Source organism: Delphinus delphis, chromosome 3 (assembly GCF_949987515.2).
Source record: "Delphinus delphis chromosome 3, mDelDel1.2, whole genome shotgun sequence".
Classification (NCBI taxonomy): Eukaryota; Metazoa; Chordata; class Mammalia; order Artiodactyla; family Delphinidae; genus Delphinus; species Delphinus delphis.
Genome location: NC_082685.1, coordinates 94,970,464 through 94,984,596, shown reverse-complemented (window position 1 = coordinate 94,984,596; position 14,133 = coordinate 94,970,464). Strand labels below are relative to the sequence as shown.

At 37.5% G+C, this 14,133-nt stretch overlaps 1 protein-coding gene across 2 annotated transcripts in view; it reads left to right on the top strand.

The window, feature by feature from the left end:
* Positions 1-14,133, top strand: part of LNPEP (leucyl and cystinyl aminopeptidase) — a 105,659-nt gene that overhangs the window by 53,973 nt on the left and 37,553 nt on the right. For both annotated transcript variants that reach the window (XM_060009113.1, XM_060009112.1), the window contains exons 5-8: positions 4,422-4,542; positions 5,231-5,385; positions 7,037-7,150; positions 8,747-8,881. In XM_060009113.1, coding sequence (XP_059865096.1) covers positions 4,422-4,542; positions 5,231-5,385; positions 7,037-7,150; positions 8,747-8,881 — 525 coding nt within the window. The remainder of the gene's footprint in view (positions 1-4,421; positions 4,543-5,230; positions 5,386-7,036; positions 7,151-8,746; positions 8,882-14,133) is intronic.

The window sequence follows — 14,133 nt, the reverse complement described above, 5'->3', positions numbered from 1 at the left end:
CACAACAGTTGACCCTTGAAGAACACGAGTTTGAACTGCACAAGTCCACTTATTGCAGATTTTTTTCAATAGTACATACTGCAGTACTACACGATCCATAGTTTGAATCCTTAGATGCAGAAGACTGACTATAAGTTATACTCAGATTTTCAACTGCTCCAAGGGTTGTTGCCCCAACCCCGTCATTGTTCAAGGGTCAACTGGAAAGAGAGAGAGATTGAAAGAGAGAGAGGAGTTTCAAGTGACTTTTTTTGCTTTTTATTTACATGTATTAGGAAGCAACATGGTTAAACATGGACTCTGGCATCTACCTCGGTTCAGATCTCTCCTATACAGCTTTCTACCTATGTGCCCTTGGGCAGACTGCTCTGTAATTCTCTAAACCTCACCTTCCACAACTCTAATACTATATTGTCTATATTAGCCTGCTCTCTCAAGGATTAAGTTTTTTAAATTCCTGTAAAATCTTCGGTACCTGGCAGATAGTAATACACACACAGAGAAACTCCCTTGTATGTATGTAAACTCCCTTGTATATATAAATATAAATAACTTTTATCATTTTTAATGCTACCCAGTAGTAAATGTGTTTTGAAAAAATTACAAATAAACAACTGTTTTATTAACTTTCTCTTTTAATTAGGAAATGGGGGAGACTCTAGCATGTGTGGAGTTATACTCTGTGCAGGCAGTTGTCTTGAGCTCTCATTTATAAACATCTTTTTATTTTATAAACCAAATGAGAGGAAGGCATTAGCCTTATATTGCTAATGAAGAAACAGTGTACCAGAGAGGTTAAGTAATTGACCTAGATTACATAGCCAGTAAATGATAGTCAGAATTCACTGTCTACCACAATATACTGCTTCTTACAACAAATGACGTGATTTCTGTAGGTATGGTGATCAGAAATTCAGACATAGAGTCTAATAAAGGATTTTTGTTCCACTAAAATGTAATCTCTAGGATATGTTCTATTTTGTAATATTTGACATTAGGCCTATTTCACAAGATTCAGGAATAAGGCAGTAGGGCTTTACTTATGTCAGTCATAGTAAACAACTGAAAATGTCAAAGTTGACTGTGGATTATTAAACGTGACCTGTTCAGTGATAAAGATTACTATGTTGTCAAAGACCTAAAAAAAGAGAGAACATTTGTTTTATCATTTCTGTCCATTATTCAATGTTCCTTAAACCTCTCTCTGCCTTCAGGAATGCCAGAATTACCTAGAAAATTCTAGGCTAGTTTTGAAATACACTTTATCAGTTTGTCTTGAGGTTTTTATTTTGTTGTTGCCATTACCTGATTTCGTTTTTACCATAGACAGGTCTAATTTATAGAATCAGAATCCATTGGTGGTTAGTCAGATGTGGACATCATGTCTGTTTAACATCCAAACAGAACCTTCAACACTATTATCCATGTGAAGTTATAATTTTAATTTATTCTTATTTAGTCAGGAACATGACTTAGCTCCACAAACAACATTTCCTCAAGTACCCTTCCACCAACTAGGGACATTATACTTAATTTATATCATTCTCCTGAAGTCTCAAGTCCCATGTAATCAATTATTCTGGATAGACTTGATTCTGGTGAGGTTTTTTTGTTTTGGGGTTTGTTTTTTTTTTAAGGAATTTATGCTTTTTGTATGTTCAGCTGTCTGTTTAGGAAAGCTGGTGTTTTTCAGGAAACTTAGTATTGGAAGATTCCAATATTTTCTGTCTTCATAAATCTTGCAGGCTGTATTGTTGTTCTCTGGGGGGGATGAGGTTTGGTTCTGGTTTTGCTTTTATCTAGTTTTTGCTTCTTATTAAATTAAGGAGCAGAGTAAGTTACACCTAACAAATCTGCTGTTCCTCAGTCTTAACTCTTTTCTCTGAGAGCTGACTAGGAGACTTTTTTGTGTCTTTTATAAATCTCTCAGTCTTAGCAAGAGATGTTGTAGGAAAAGTTTTAAGTTGTAAGGCCTGAGCACCAGTTGACTTGCATTTAACAGTGTTTAGAGTGCTCTTACCAAGTGCAGGGTGCTGGTCAAAACTTCTTTGTTGAACTAGATTGCTTTCTTTGTTTATTTCTTACTGCTTCTGTTGCTCTTAAAACAAGCATGATAATAATGTAATGACCTGACAATTCATCTCTAGTGAGAAATCACAGCACATATTTTAAAGGAAGAGAAGTAGAAGGAAAGAGAAAATGCCAAACTACCTTTCTTCCTAGTCATTGTATTCCAGAAATGGGACTCAGTGGATCCTTTGGTCAGATTTCAGTTCCATGTGAACTTCTTTTTTCTCCCTTTACTTTTCATCTAATGAAAGATGCTTTCACACATAGTGATGGGAGTGGCCAAATGGTGTGTTTGGGAGAAGGATGTTTGAGGAGGAACCTGGAGTATATGGGTGGTGTTTCTATTAGGACAACATCTTCTAGATGGTTACATTGACTGGAACATAAAATATGTATCTGTGGAAAGAGCAGGCAGAAATAATAAAGACTGGTCTCAAATTCCAAGTGATCTTGGTACAGTCATTTATAATGGTAGTTAGATTTACGAAGAATATGTCAGACTTTGTTGTGTGTGCTTGTGTGCTAACACTTTCACAGGGAGAATGATGCAGGAAGTGTGCATGGTCCTTTGGCAGGTGGTGACTGAATTCAATAAGCTGTGGTCACAGTCCTGTACCAAGGGCTGCAGATGTTCGGGTGCTGGGCTGGTGAAGTACACTTGGCCACATGATGTGATATTAAATTTCTTCCATAGTTACTTTAGAAAGTAACATATTGTATATGGGCTAACTGAACTCCTAACACTTCATTGTTCCTGTCACTGTTGCCACAAATGCTCTCCTCATACATATTTTACCCCATTTCTGATGGGATTCTATTTGTAGTAATGATAATAACTACTATTTATTGAACACTTCTTTTGTGTCAGGCACTATTCTAAGTTCTATACATATTAGTTCATTTAATCCTGACAGCAACCCTGTGAGGATAGGAGCTACTTTTATCACCATTTTATAGATAAGGAGATTGAGGCTAACTAAGTTCACACAACTAGCAGAGATTTGAACCTGGCAGTCTCACTACAGAGCTTGTGCATCTAATTTTGTTGTTTGTTTACTTAAAATTTTTTCTTTATATTTAATTTTTAATGCCATGTTACCTCCATGTTTTTGTGATTAATGCATATGTTCTATAGACTAAGGCCCCACGTAAAGACAATTAAAGCTGAAATTATGACCTCTGAGAAATTGTTGACTGTTTTTCAGTGCTTTAATGAAAGACCAAAAATAATTTGGGGTTAGAGTTCACCAATGTATTTTTTCAAATGGTGAATTATTCAATAGGTCTCTATTTCCCACCTGTTGGGATCTTTATTTTGAGGTTTTTATCTTCTGCTGTGTCTTGTCCATATCCTACTTTCCCAAGTTGAGTACAGAGGGATTTTTTCTTTCAGTCAATTGAAAAACAATAAATATTGCTTTTTAAAACCTGTTGCTTTTAATGTAACTGCTTAAATTTTGCCTTTGATACTTACTGATAAGACATGTATAGTTAGTTACATCATATGTGTTTAACTTATGCACTTAATCAGAAAAAGAGAGAAAGAATAACAATTTAAGTAATGTGGGCAGCTGCATCTTCCCTGGAGCATGCTCCCTGAAGTGATTGGGCAGTGTGGGCATGAATCCCAGTATCCGCTTACCTGGTTTTAGTTACCGTGTGCCACTCACTGAGTGTTTCACTCTGCTGGGTATGGTTGTTTTTGATACAACATGTTCCTTAAAAACAAGCCAACAACTGCAGGAAAAAAAAAAAGGAAGCAGTTCCAAGGCTTCCAAGAAAAACTGGCTGTGCCATACTTGCTGAAAGAGAATGTGTTGGTCTCTAATAGGTTTCCCCAGGGTAATTTCAACATTTCTATCTTAGGTGTTTATGTTAGAACTAACTCCCTTGTAAGCTGTGACTTCTCTGTATTGAATGCCTGCTCGATGCCAGGCACTGTGATAGGTGCTGAAAAGATGAAAACTTAGTTTTGGCCTTCAAATAATTCACAGTTTGATAGCTCATAGACAGGGAAGGGCCATTGTAGGTAATGGAGAGGAAGAGAAGAGTATCATAAAATTAAACAGGCAGATGCTTATAAATTGCTATATGATATAAAATAGTTTATTTTGGATATCATGTTAACTTTAAACTTACTGATTGCTTTTTTTTTTTTAACATTGTTGTATGTATGGAAATGACTTGCTAAATCCTATAGGGGTTAAAAGAACTATAAGCGAGAGTTGCTGTCCTGAAAAATCTCATATATCTTTATGTAGTTCTCAGGTATGCTAATCTTGACAGTGTTCACCTGAATATCATGCCATTTTAATTGTACCTGTCTTTACATCATACCTGTTACCTTTTAGGTTTCTGTATATGCTGTCCCAGAAAAGATTGGTCAAGTTCACCATGCCTTGGAAACAACTGTGAAGCTTCTTGAGTTTTATCAAAACTACTTTGAAATTCAATACCCACTAAAGAAACTGGGTAAGAATCAAACAGTGCCTCTGATTTTCATTATCATTATAACCTAGATTTATGTTGCAAATGTTTTTTTCGGAAGAACTTTTGCCGAAGTTATTTTAAAGGAAAACCAAGAAACACTGTTAACTGTTTGCCTTCAAAATTGTTTGTATTTGTTAAGATTATTTAGATTCCATGGATGTATCTGAAAGTGGAGCTTAAAACACTTAGAAGTTTATGGGACTATTTCAGAGGTGCTGTGTAAGTGGGGATTTGCTTAGGACTTAGTCTGGAGTTTGACTAGTTCTAATTTTCTAAGAAATTCCTAATTCAAATAATAATAGGAGTAATGAGAGCTCAGGAAAGCAAGAGCATTTCAGTGCTGTTCAGCATGGAGCTGGTTTTAGCTAGAAGAACGTTGGCCCTGCCTCTTGTCCTCCTTGCTCTGGGAACTTCTTCACTGTGAAGGAATTAGGTATCTTCTCTTGCTCAGGGACAGAGCAACAGTGACTATACAGGGGGTTGGTCAGGTCTTCCTCAACTGACAGGTAGGTGATGAGCATACAGGGCTAGGAAGGTTCATTTCCTTAGGAGTATAAATGAATTCACTGCCTTCTGATTCAGTGATAGACCAATGGGTAAAATATTTTGATTTAATTAGGGAGTGCCGTAGATGGGGTAAAGTCGATAACTTCTTTCTTGTTATGTCCAGATTTGGTGGCTATTCCTGACTTTGAAGCAGGAGCAATGGAAAATTGGGGTTTGCTCACCTTCCGAGAAGAGACACTTCTGTATGATAATAATACTTCTTCAGTGGTGGATAAAAAGCTGGTTACTAAAATCATCGCTCATGAGCTGGCCCATCAGGTATCAGCAGCCAAGGCTGTTATATCTCACACCTGTGGTCTGTTTCATATCCTAGAGTTTTAGAATACATTTAGATGCTAATAATAATTCAGCTTTTTATTATAGTATTGCCTTCTTTCATAATAATATGATGCTTTTCAAACAAACTTAATTTTCGGATAAAAATGCTATTTAATGTTTTGTATAGGGTTTTACAGTTTATAAAGCATTTTCACATCCATTATCTCTCTTACTTTTCATAACTTGGTGGGGAAGAAACCTTTTCCCTGAGTTGTACTCTTCTTCTTACAACTCTTGGACTGTAGTTGTCAGGACTAGATTTATTGTTTTGTCTCCTGCTAAAACTGGGTTCTTAGTTAATTCGGGAGAGGGAAGGTACTCTGTATGACATAGAGAAAAAGAAAGAAAATTATATGAGTACATGAACCTCTCTCTTTCTTCCCCAACACCTTGTCTCTCTTGTGCCCTCAATGAGGTGTTCATCAGGGTAGGGTATGGTACGGGGGTGTTGTGATGGTGGGAGCATGTGGAGGAAGAGTGGGACATGCTCTGGCAGTGGACAGCCTACCTCAGACACAGTCTGTAGCCCACCCTGCAGCCCTCGTGAGGGCTTCATGACATACTGGCATATGAAGCGTATGCTTATTTACTGTTACAGTTTTAGGCATGTAGACAAGTTGTTTTGGGGGGGATCTGCTCTAGGTCTGTTATTTCTGGGTCCGGCCATCACGCCTGGGGGAGTGTTTCTCATTTACTTCTTCTTTAGGACTTACAAGTCATCTTCCTCTGAAACAGGTTTTAAGATAATATCTTTGAAAAATATGCTTTTGTAATTCTCAAAGTTGTTTTGTTTCAGTACCTAGTAACCCTGTCATTTTGCTGATGGCTCGAGACAAGCCCTTGGCCACACTGACTAAATTGCACACCCTTTCTTTCACTCTTTATTTACCACTCTTTATTTCAGGGATTTTGAGATGCATTTTTTTTAAGGGAGTCTCGTATCGTTTTTTTTCCTTCTTCTTACCACCTCATGGAAAAAGCCATTTAAAGTTCTTTCTGATTCATTTATTTGTATGCATGCCAAATTTCTTACAGAATGTTATTTGAATTCTGTTTTGAATTATGTAAATACTGCCCTCAACTTGGGTGACTGAGGAGAAACCTGCAGTCCAGGCTCTCTGGCTATAGGAACATCCCTCACATAGAAATTTATTTTTTAGTTGTCATGATGATTGTAAATACAATGGAAAATAATATTACTAACTTGACATTAGAAAGTAGAATTTCATTATCTAGGAAATCTTACTTTTAATGAGGTGACTCCTTTTTGTTTACCTAGCATATAACGTGTGTTACATTGATAAATATGCTAATTGTCTTTCTTGCCTGTTTCATTTAAGGTAAAATGTTATATTTTTTATTTTACTTTTAAAGTGAATTTATACAATTTATGCAATTCTACTTTTAAAGTAAATTTATATTACAAATATCATTTATTTGCAAGTCTTTAATTTGAATATAGTTTGTGTTAACTGTAATAAGTATATTTTTCAGTAATTGTAATCTGATTATAGGTGATTAATCTGACAATTCAATTATTAGAAAATTCTTGAGAGTGTAAAGTTGGTTAGTAGTTTGTTTTTTTCCACAGTGGTTTGGTAATCTGGTAACAATGCAGTGGTGGAACGATGTATGGCTAAATGAAGGTTTTGCTACTTTCATGGAGTATTTCTCTTTGGAAAAAATATTCGGAGAGCTCTCCAGTGTAAGTACACTATTTGTTAGGCCTGCTATGAATGCCAGAGGGAAAAATAGCCAAATCATATTCAACATGTATTTACCATTCATTTGGAGTAATGATAATGTTTCTAGAAAGATATGATAAAATTGACCCTTGTTATTGATCTCTATACTTGAGATTTGACAGTGAAAATTGTGCTTTTATTTACTGATGTATTTCAGAAAGCTGAAATTTTGTGAAATTATTTTACACTTTGTCATTAAGATGAACATTTTAAATTGCTTTGCTACATTTTATTTTAATAGATGTGGCCCTTCTGCTTGAAGGAATTTAGATAGAGTTGAAAAGCCTCTTTTTGCAAAACAAAACTTTTTATCCTATGTTATTAAAGAGAAAAAAATTAAGACATTTTGTAGCAATGCTGTCTCTCTGTTATCACTGTGATCTTTCTTACAACAGTGATACATAAGTTGATACAGACAAATAATTTGCTCTTTTTAGGTACAAACCATATTTACAAAGACATGGAACACCATTTTGTTACAGGGAGCATGATAATATTGTTACTATGTTCTTAGACTCTCTGGAGATGTTTCTTATCATTAGAGATATTTTGACACACTAGGTCATATATGACAGATATTGCCAAATAATTCAAGCAGTAGGTGGAAAAGTATAAAGACCCCTTTCAACTCTAAAGTTCTGTGACTTTCTATTAAACTTCCTGAATATATGATCAAAGGTTGCTTCAAAAAAGGAATACTCTCTGTAATGGCCTATGTGGGAAAAGAATTAAAAAAAAAAAAAAGAGTGGATATATGTATGTGTGTAACTGATTCACTTTACTATACACCTGAAACTAATACAGCATTGTAAATCAACTATACTCCATTAAAAATCAAAAAAAAAAGAGAATACTGTTAGAGCTTTCAATTTGAAATTTTTATGTAGGGCCTGTTCAAAAATTTCAGGTGGTAAAATGAACTCATTTTAAGCTAGAATATTAATAAGCAAGGTATTCTAAATCTGTGTATGCTACTTAATTAAGCAAAGAGATAACACAGTTTCACCACTTGGTGGTGCCCAGAATGTTAAAAAACTTCTAATATACATTCTAGAGGAGCTCATCTACTGAGCTCTCAGACTTCTTGCTGTTTAAGAGTTACATTTACTTCGAATGAACCTTAGTTAAGGGAAATGTATATTATCTTAACAGAAAAGCTGGATTATGTATGAGAAATCAGCTTAAGGAACAGTTCCTATTTTTTTTATTTCAGATTTTATTTTACAAATATACACTAGCCATTTTTAAATATTCATTTTGAATATCTGGATTTAGCATTTGGTTGCTTTAGTAATAAATTCTCAGCTTATACTGTTGTTTAGGAAACACTGTTTTCCATGGGGCCAGGAGGTTATAATTCTACTTTCAAATTTAAGGAATATGCATAAATGTCACATTCTTCCTACATTTTCAAAAGCTTATTTCTGACGTTTAGTGAAGCTAGTTAATTTTTTATAATGACCTTAAACAGTAATTAGTCTAATTCATATAAATAATTACTATACTTGCCTCTGTCTTTAATACATGGTTTCTTAATCTGTTTCATTTTTTGCTAGTATGAAGATTTCTTAGATGCTCGATTTAAAACCCTGAAGAAAGATTCCTTGAATTCATCTCATCCAATATCATCATTATCTGTTCAGTCTTCAGAACAGATTGAAGAAATGTTTGATTCTCTTTCCTATTTTAAGGTATTGCTATACACAAAAAGTACCTGGAGTAGGTTACAAATTAATTTCATACGTGAGCAAGCTGCTTGATTTAGATTATTTTAAAGATTAAATAGGTGTTATTTTCAGGTACGCTGTTAAACTTTAAGAGGTTTGCTTCTATGTAAATCTTGGTCTTAACTTTATATGGGTTTTTCTTTCTTTCTCTGTCTCTTGTTTTAAGTTCTCTAACTAGTATTTTGGGTAGTTAACCAGAACTTATAGTAATGTATTTTTTGAAGTAGGATCATTGTCCAGATTTGCAGGTAGAATATGTCCAGGGAAGGGTCTAAGCCCTTGGCTGTGTTATTCAGGATTGAGGTGTGTTCCAAAGTCAGAATTGCCAAAACAAGTAAGTAAAAGGAGATTTTTAAGAATTGAAGATTTGTTGTAGAATTAGAAACATAGACTCCAGGTTTGGGGGTGAAGCAAAAACAGAAACAGAGAAACCTGATTAGGATCATTGTAAGAGAACAGGATAGGGATATCAGTGCCACTCACATTTGTGTAGGGAGGGAGGGCTGAATGTTATAGCTTGTTGACCTCCTTAGTCTGGCTATCAGATTAAGATCAATAAATTGAATTCTTGTCCTGGACAGAGAGGAAGATATACAGAACATATGAGTTCATGTCATCAAGAAACTCAAAGTTTAGGTGGTAAGTACTTGTGAAGCAGTAAGAGGTAGTACGTGCTAATTGAATGGTACAGAGTATTTTTGCCTGGGATTATGGAGAGAAATTTTTTGGAGGAAAATGGAAATTGAGATGAATTAAATAATAGGAAGAATATAGGTAAAGAGGAATGGGAACAGTAGAATAGGGCAAGAGTGGGATGATGAGGTCTGCAAAGAAAAAGTCAGGAATACTAATGGGCAGGGAAATTTTGTTTAGGTATCAAATGTTTGCAGTGGAAGCCACATGTAGAGTAGGGGAAAGATGAGAAAGGTAGGTTGGGGCTCAGTTGTAGAAGATCCTGAATGCCATCAGGAATCTGGACTTTTTCTGTAATCAGTGGGAAGCTTTAAAAGATTTTTCAATAGAGGAATGGCTTGATCAAGTGACTGTTTAGGAAAATTAATTTGTTTCAGTTTATAAAGTAGATTTAAGTGGAGAGAGACCTAAAATCAGGAAATTGCTGCTGAAGTACAAGCATGAAATGGTAAAAGTTTAAAATTAGAAGTGGTAGTGAGAGTAGGAGGGAAATGATGGGTGTGAAAAAACCCTGAGTGTAGGGAAGTACTTAAAGGACTTAGCGACGGGGTAAAGCAGGTAAAGAAGGAGGCAGAGGGCTTCCCTGGTGGCGCAGTGGTTGGGAGTCCGCCTGCCGATGCAGGGGCCGCGGGTTCGTGCCCCGGTCTGAGAGGATCCCACGTGCCGCGGAGTGGCTGGGCCTGTGAGCCATGGCCGCTGGGCCTGCGCGTCCGGAGACTGTGTTCCGCGGCGGGAGAGGCCGCAGCGGTGAGAGGCCCGTGTACCGCAAAAAACAAAAAAAGGAGGCAGAAATGTGTTCCAGGTTCAAGCCTGACTGGCAGGGAGAATGGTAGTACTGTTAATAAATGAGGAAATCAGGAGTTCAATTGGCTATATTAAATGTATTCCAATTAGAGCTACTGCTATGTGTTGTGATTTTTAAATCCCATACTGGACCTGCCAATAAAGAAAATTTTACGACTTGCAGTTCTTTTCTTATATAGAACAGTTATTTCAGGATCTCTTGCTACAGAGCTCTTTCTTCCTCTGACCCCCACCTTCCAAACCCAGAATTCAGTGTCTTCTGAGCATGTTGTCTCCACAGCATACCTTATCCCTGTCAGCATGGGAACTACTTATTTCAGAATTGGGAATCTGGCAAATATCCCACATAACAGAGAAAAATAGGACACTGGGTAATTTACCATTACTGTGTGCAAGAAGTAGTAAGTGTCACTAGGGAAATGTGTTTGACAGACATGTTCTATTTGATCTTCATGATCTGCAAGCCTAATTCTGATGCGGGTTGCCTTGTGAGAATTCAGTCATTTAGCAAATCGTACAAGTACCAACTATCTACCTAACATTGTCCTAGGTGCTGGGGATACATCAGGAAATAAGGCGGCCTATGTCACTTTTACCATGGAGCTTTCTATTTCAGGGGTCAGAGATAGACACAGACACAATACAAATGAATAAATAAATAGATATTTTGTTTGGTGATTAGTGCTAACATGAAAATAAAGCGTGGTAAGGGAAATGAGAATGACAAAGGAAATGCTGTTTTATATAAGATGGTTGGGGAAGACCACTGATAAGGTGATATTTGAATACCATCTGGAGGATGTGAGGGAACAAGGCATGTGGACTTCTGGGGGAAAAATGTTCCAGGCAGAGGAAATAACCAGTGCATAGGGCTTGTGTGCAGAAATGAGTTAACGTAGTAGGCCTGAGACTGCTATCATTAGAAAGGCATAATTGTAAGGCTGGCTCTTGGCTGGTATCTGGCAACTTGGATTTGGGGAGAGTTTCCACCATTCCCTGATAAGAATGACTCACTGTGCCCACACTGTTTGTACAGACAATGTGGTTTATGCTAAACATCTGTTTTCCTTCTGGGAGTCTGGAGTTTTGGTACTTGCTAGGCAGAGGACACTTCCATGACTAGCCCCCAATAAAAATCCCAGGTACTGAGTCTCTGATGAACTTCCCTGATAGACAACATTTTATACATGTTGTCACAACATGTTCCTGGGAGAATTAAGTGCATCCTGTCTTACTCCACTGCAGAGGACTCCTGGAAGCTTGTACTTGTTCACACCATGAACTTTTTCCCTTAGCTGATTTAGCTTCATGTCCTTTCACTGTAATAAATCATAGTGGTGAATATGACTACTGAGTCCTGTGAGTCCTCCTAACACGTCATCATACCTGGGACTTGTCTTGGGGACCCACACAGCTTGAGATGAAGATTGGTTGGCAGGTTCAAGCACCAGCAAGGAGCCAACGTGTCTGGAGTGGAATAAACACAGGGGAAAGTAATAGATGAAGTGAGAAGGATTATAAGGGGCCACATCATTGTAGATCATCTTATTGGACGTAGTAAGGACCTTGATTTTTTGCAAAGTGGAATGAAAAGCCATTTGATGAGGGAAGTACCATAGTATGATTTTTTTTTTTTTAAATCAGCCTTCAATATCATATGGAATCAAGATGACTAGTTAGGAGGTTGTTGTAATAGACCAGTGGCAAGATATTGGTGGCATGGACAAGGGTGATAGTACTGAAAGTAATGAGCAATGGTTGGTTTTAGAATATATGGTAAACGTTAATCCAGTAGAATTTACTAATGGATTAGATGTGGAATTAAGAGAGGAGTCAAGGACGACTTTAAGATTTTTGCCTGAACAGTTGGAAAAATGGAGTTGTTATTTGCTGAAATGAGAAGATTATTGGAAGAGTAGATTTGGGGCAAGAAGGAAAAAAAGCTCAATTTTTGAGTAAGTTTGAGGTGCGTAAGTGGAGATAATAGGCGTGTAGTTGGATATGAGTCTGGAATTGAGGGGAAGTCTGGTTAGATATATAAATTTGCAGGTCATTTAAAACCCCTGGCATTGAGAAGATCATCTAGGAAGAAATTTAGAGAAGAAAAGAAGTCTGAAAATTAAATGCCAGGGGCACCAAAATTTAGTCCTTGAGAAAATAAGGAGGATCCTACAAAAGAGACAGAAAGGGATGGTTAGTTAGGGGAGGAATCAAGAGTGGTATGCCAAGGCCAAGTGCAGAAAGACTTTCAAGGAGGAGTGGGTGATCACTCATATCAAATGCTACTAGTAGGTTGATAAAGGTGAGCCTGAGAATTGACATTGGTTTGACACCATGAGATTCACCAGTGACCTTGATAAAACCACTTTCAGTGGAGTGATGGTCAGAAGATGGCTCAAGAGGAAATGGAAACAGAGCAAATGGAGGTGGCAAATGCAGACAACTCTTTTGAGGAGTTTACTTCAAAGGAGGAACAAGAAATAGGGTGATAATTGGAGGAGGCACAGGGTTAAGGAAAGGAAGGGGATCTTATTTGTTTAAACTAAGGACTGATACATAGTTTTTGTTAATGGAATGTTACAGTAGAGAGGGAAAGTTAACGATGCAGCAGAGAACGGGTTCTATTGAGAACAAGAATGAGCATTTAGAGGACATGCCCAGAAAGGGAGAGACAGCACATCCAGAGGAGAACCTCTGGAGTTCTGGAGGCTGAAAGTCCAAAATCAAGGTGCTGGCCAATTTGGTTCTTAGTGAGAGCTCTCTTCCTGGATTGTAGACAGCTGTCTTCTTGCTGTGTCCTCACATGCCGTGTGGCTGACAGGGTCTTGGTGCTCTGGCGTGGTGTCAGGCCTGAGCTTCTGAGGTGGGAGAAGGGAGTTCAGGACATTGGACCACCAGAGACCTCCCAGCCCAATGTAATATCAATAGGTGAGAGTTCTCCCAGAGATCTTTGTCTCAACGCTAAGACCCAGCCCCACCCAACTGTCAGCGGACTCCAGTGCTGGACACCCCATGCCAAACAACTAGCAAGACAGGAACACAACCCCACCCGTTAGCAGAAAGGCTGCCTAAAATCATACTAAGTTCACAACACCCCAAAACACACCACCGGACACGACCCTGCCCACCAGAAAGACAAGATCCAGCCCCACCCACCAGAACACAGGCACCAGTCCCCACCACGAGGAACCTTACGCAAGCCACTGAACCAACCTCACCCACTGGGGGCAGACACTAAAAACAACAGGAACTACAAACCTGCAGCCTACAAAAAGGAGACCCCAAACACAGTAAGTTAAACAAAATGAGAACACAGCGAAATATGCAGCAGATGAAGGAGCAAGGTAAAAACCCACCAGAACTAACAAATGAAGAGGAAATAGGCAGTCTACCTGAAAAAGAATTCAGAGTAATGATAGTTAAAGGTGAGCCAAAACCTTGGAAATAGAATGGAGAAAATCAAGGATGTTTAACAAGAACCTAGAAGAATGAAAGAGAAAACAAACGATGATGAACAACAAAATAAAATTAAAAATTCTCTAGAAGGAATCAAGAGGAGAATAATTGAGGCAGAATACCGGATAAGTGACCTGGAAGATAAAATAGGGGAAATAACTACCACAGAGCAGAATAAAGAAAAAAGAATGAAAAGAATTGAGGACAGTCTCAGAGACCTCTGGGACAACAGTAAATGCACTAACATTTGACTTATAGGGGTC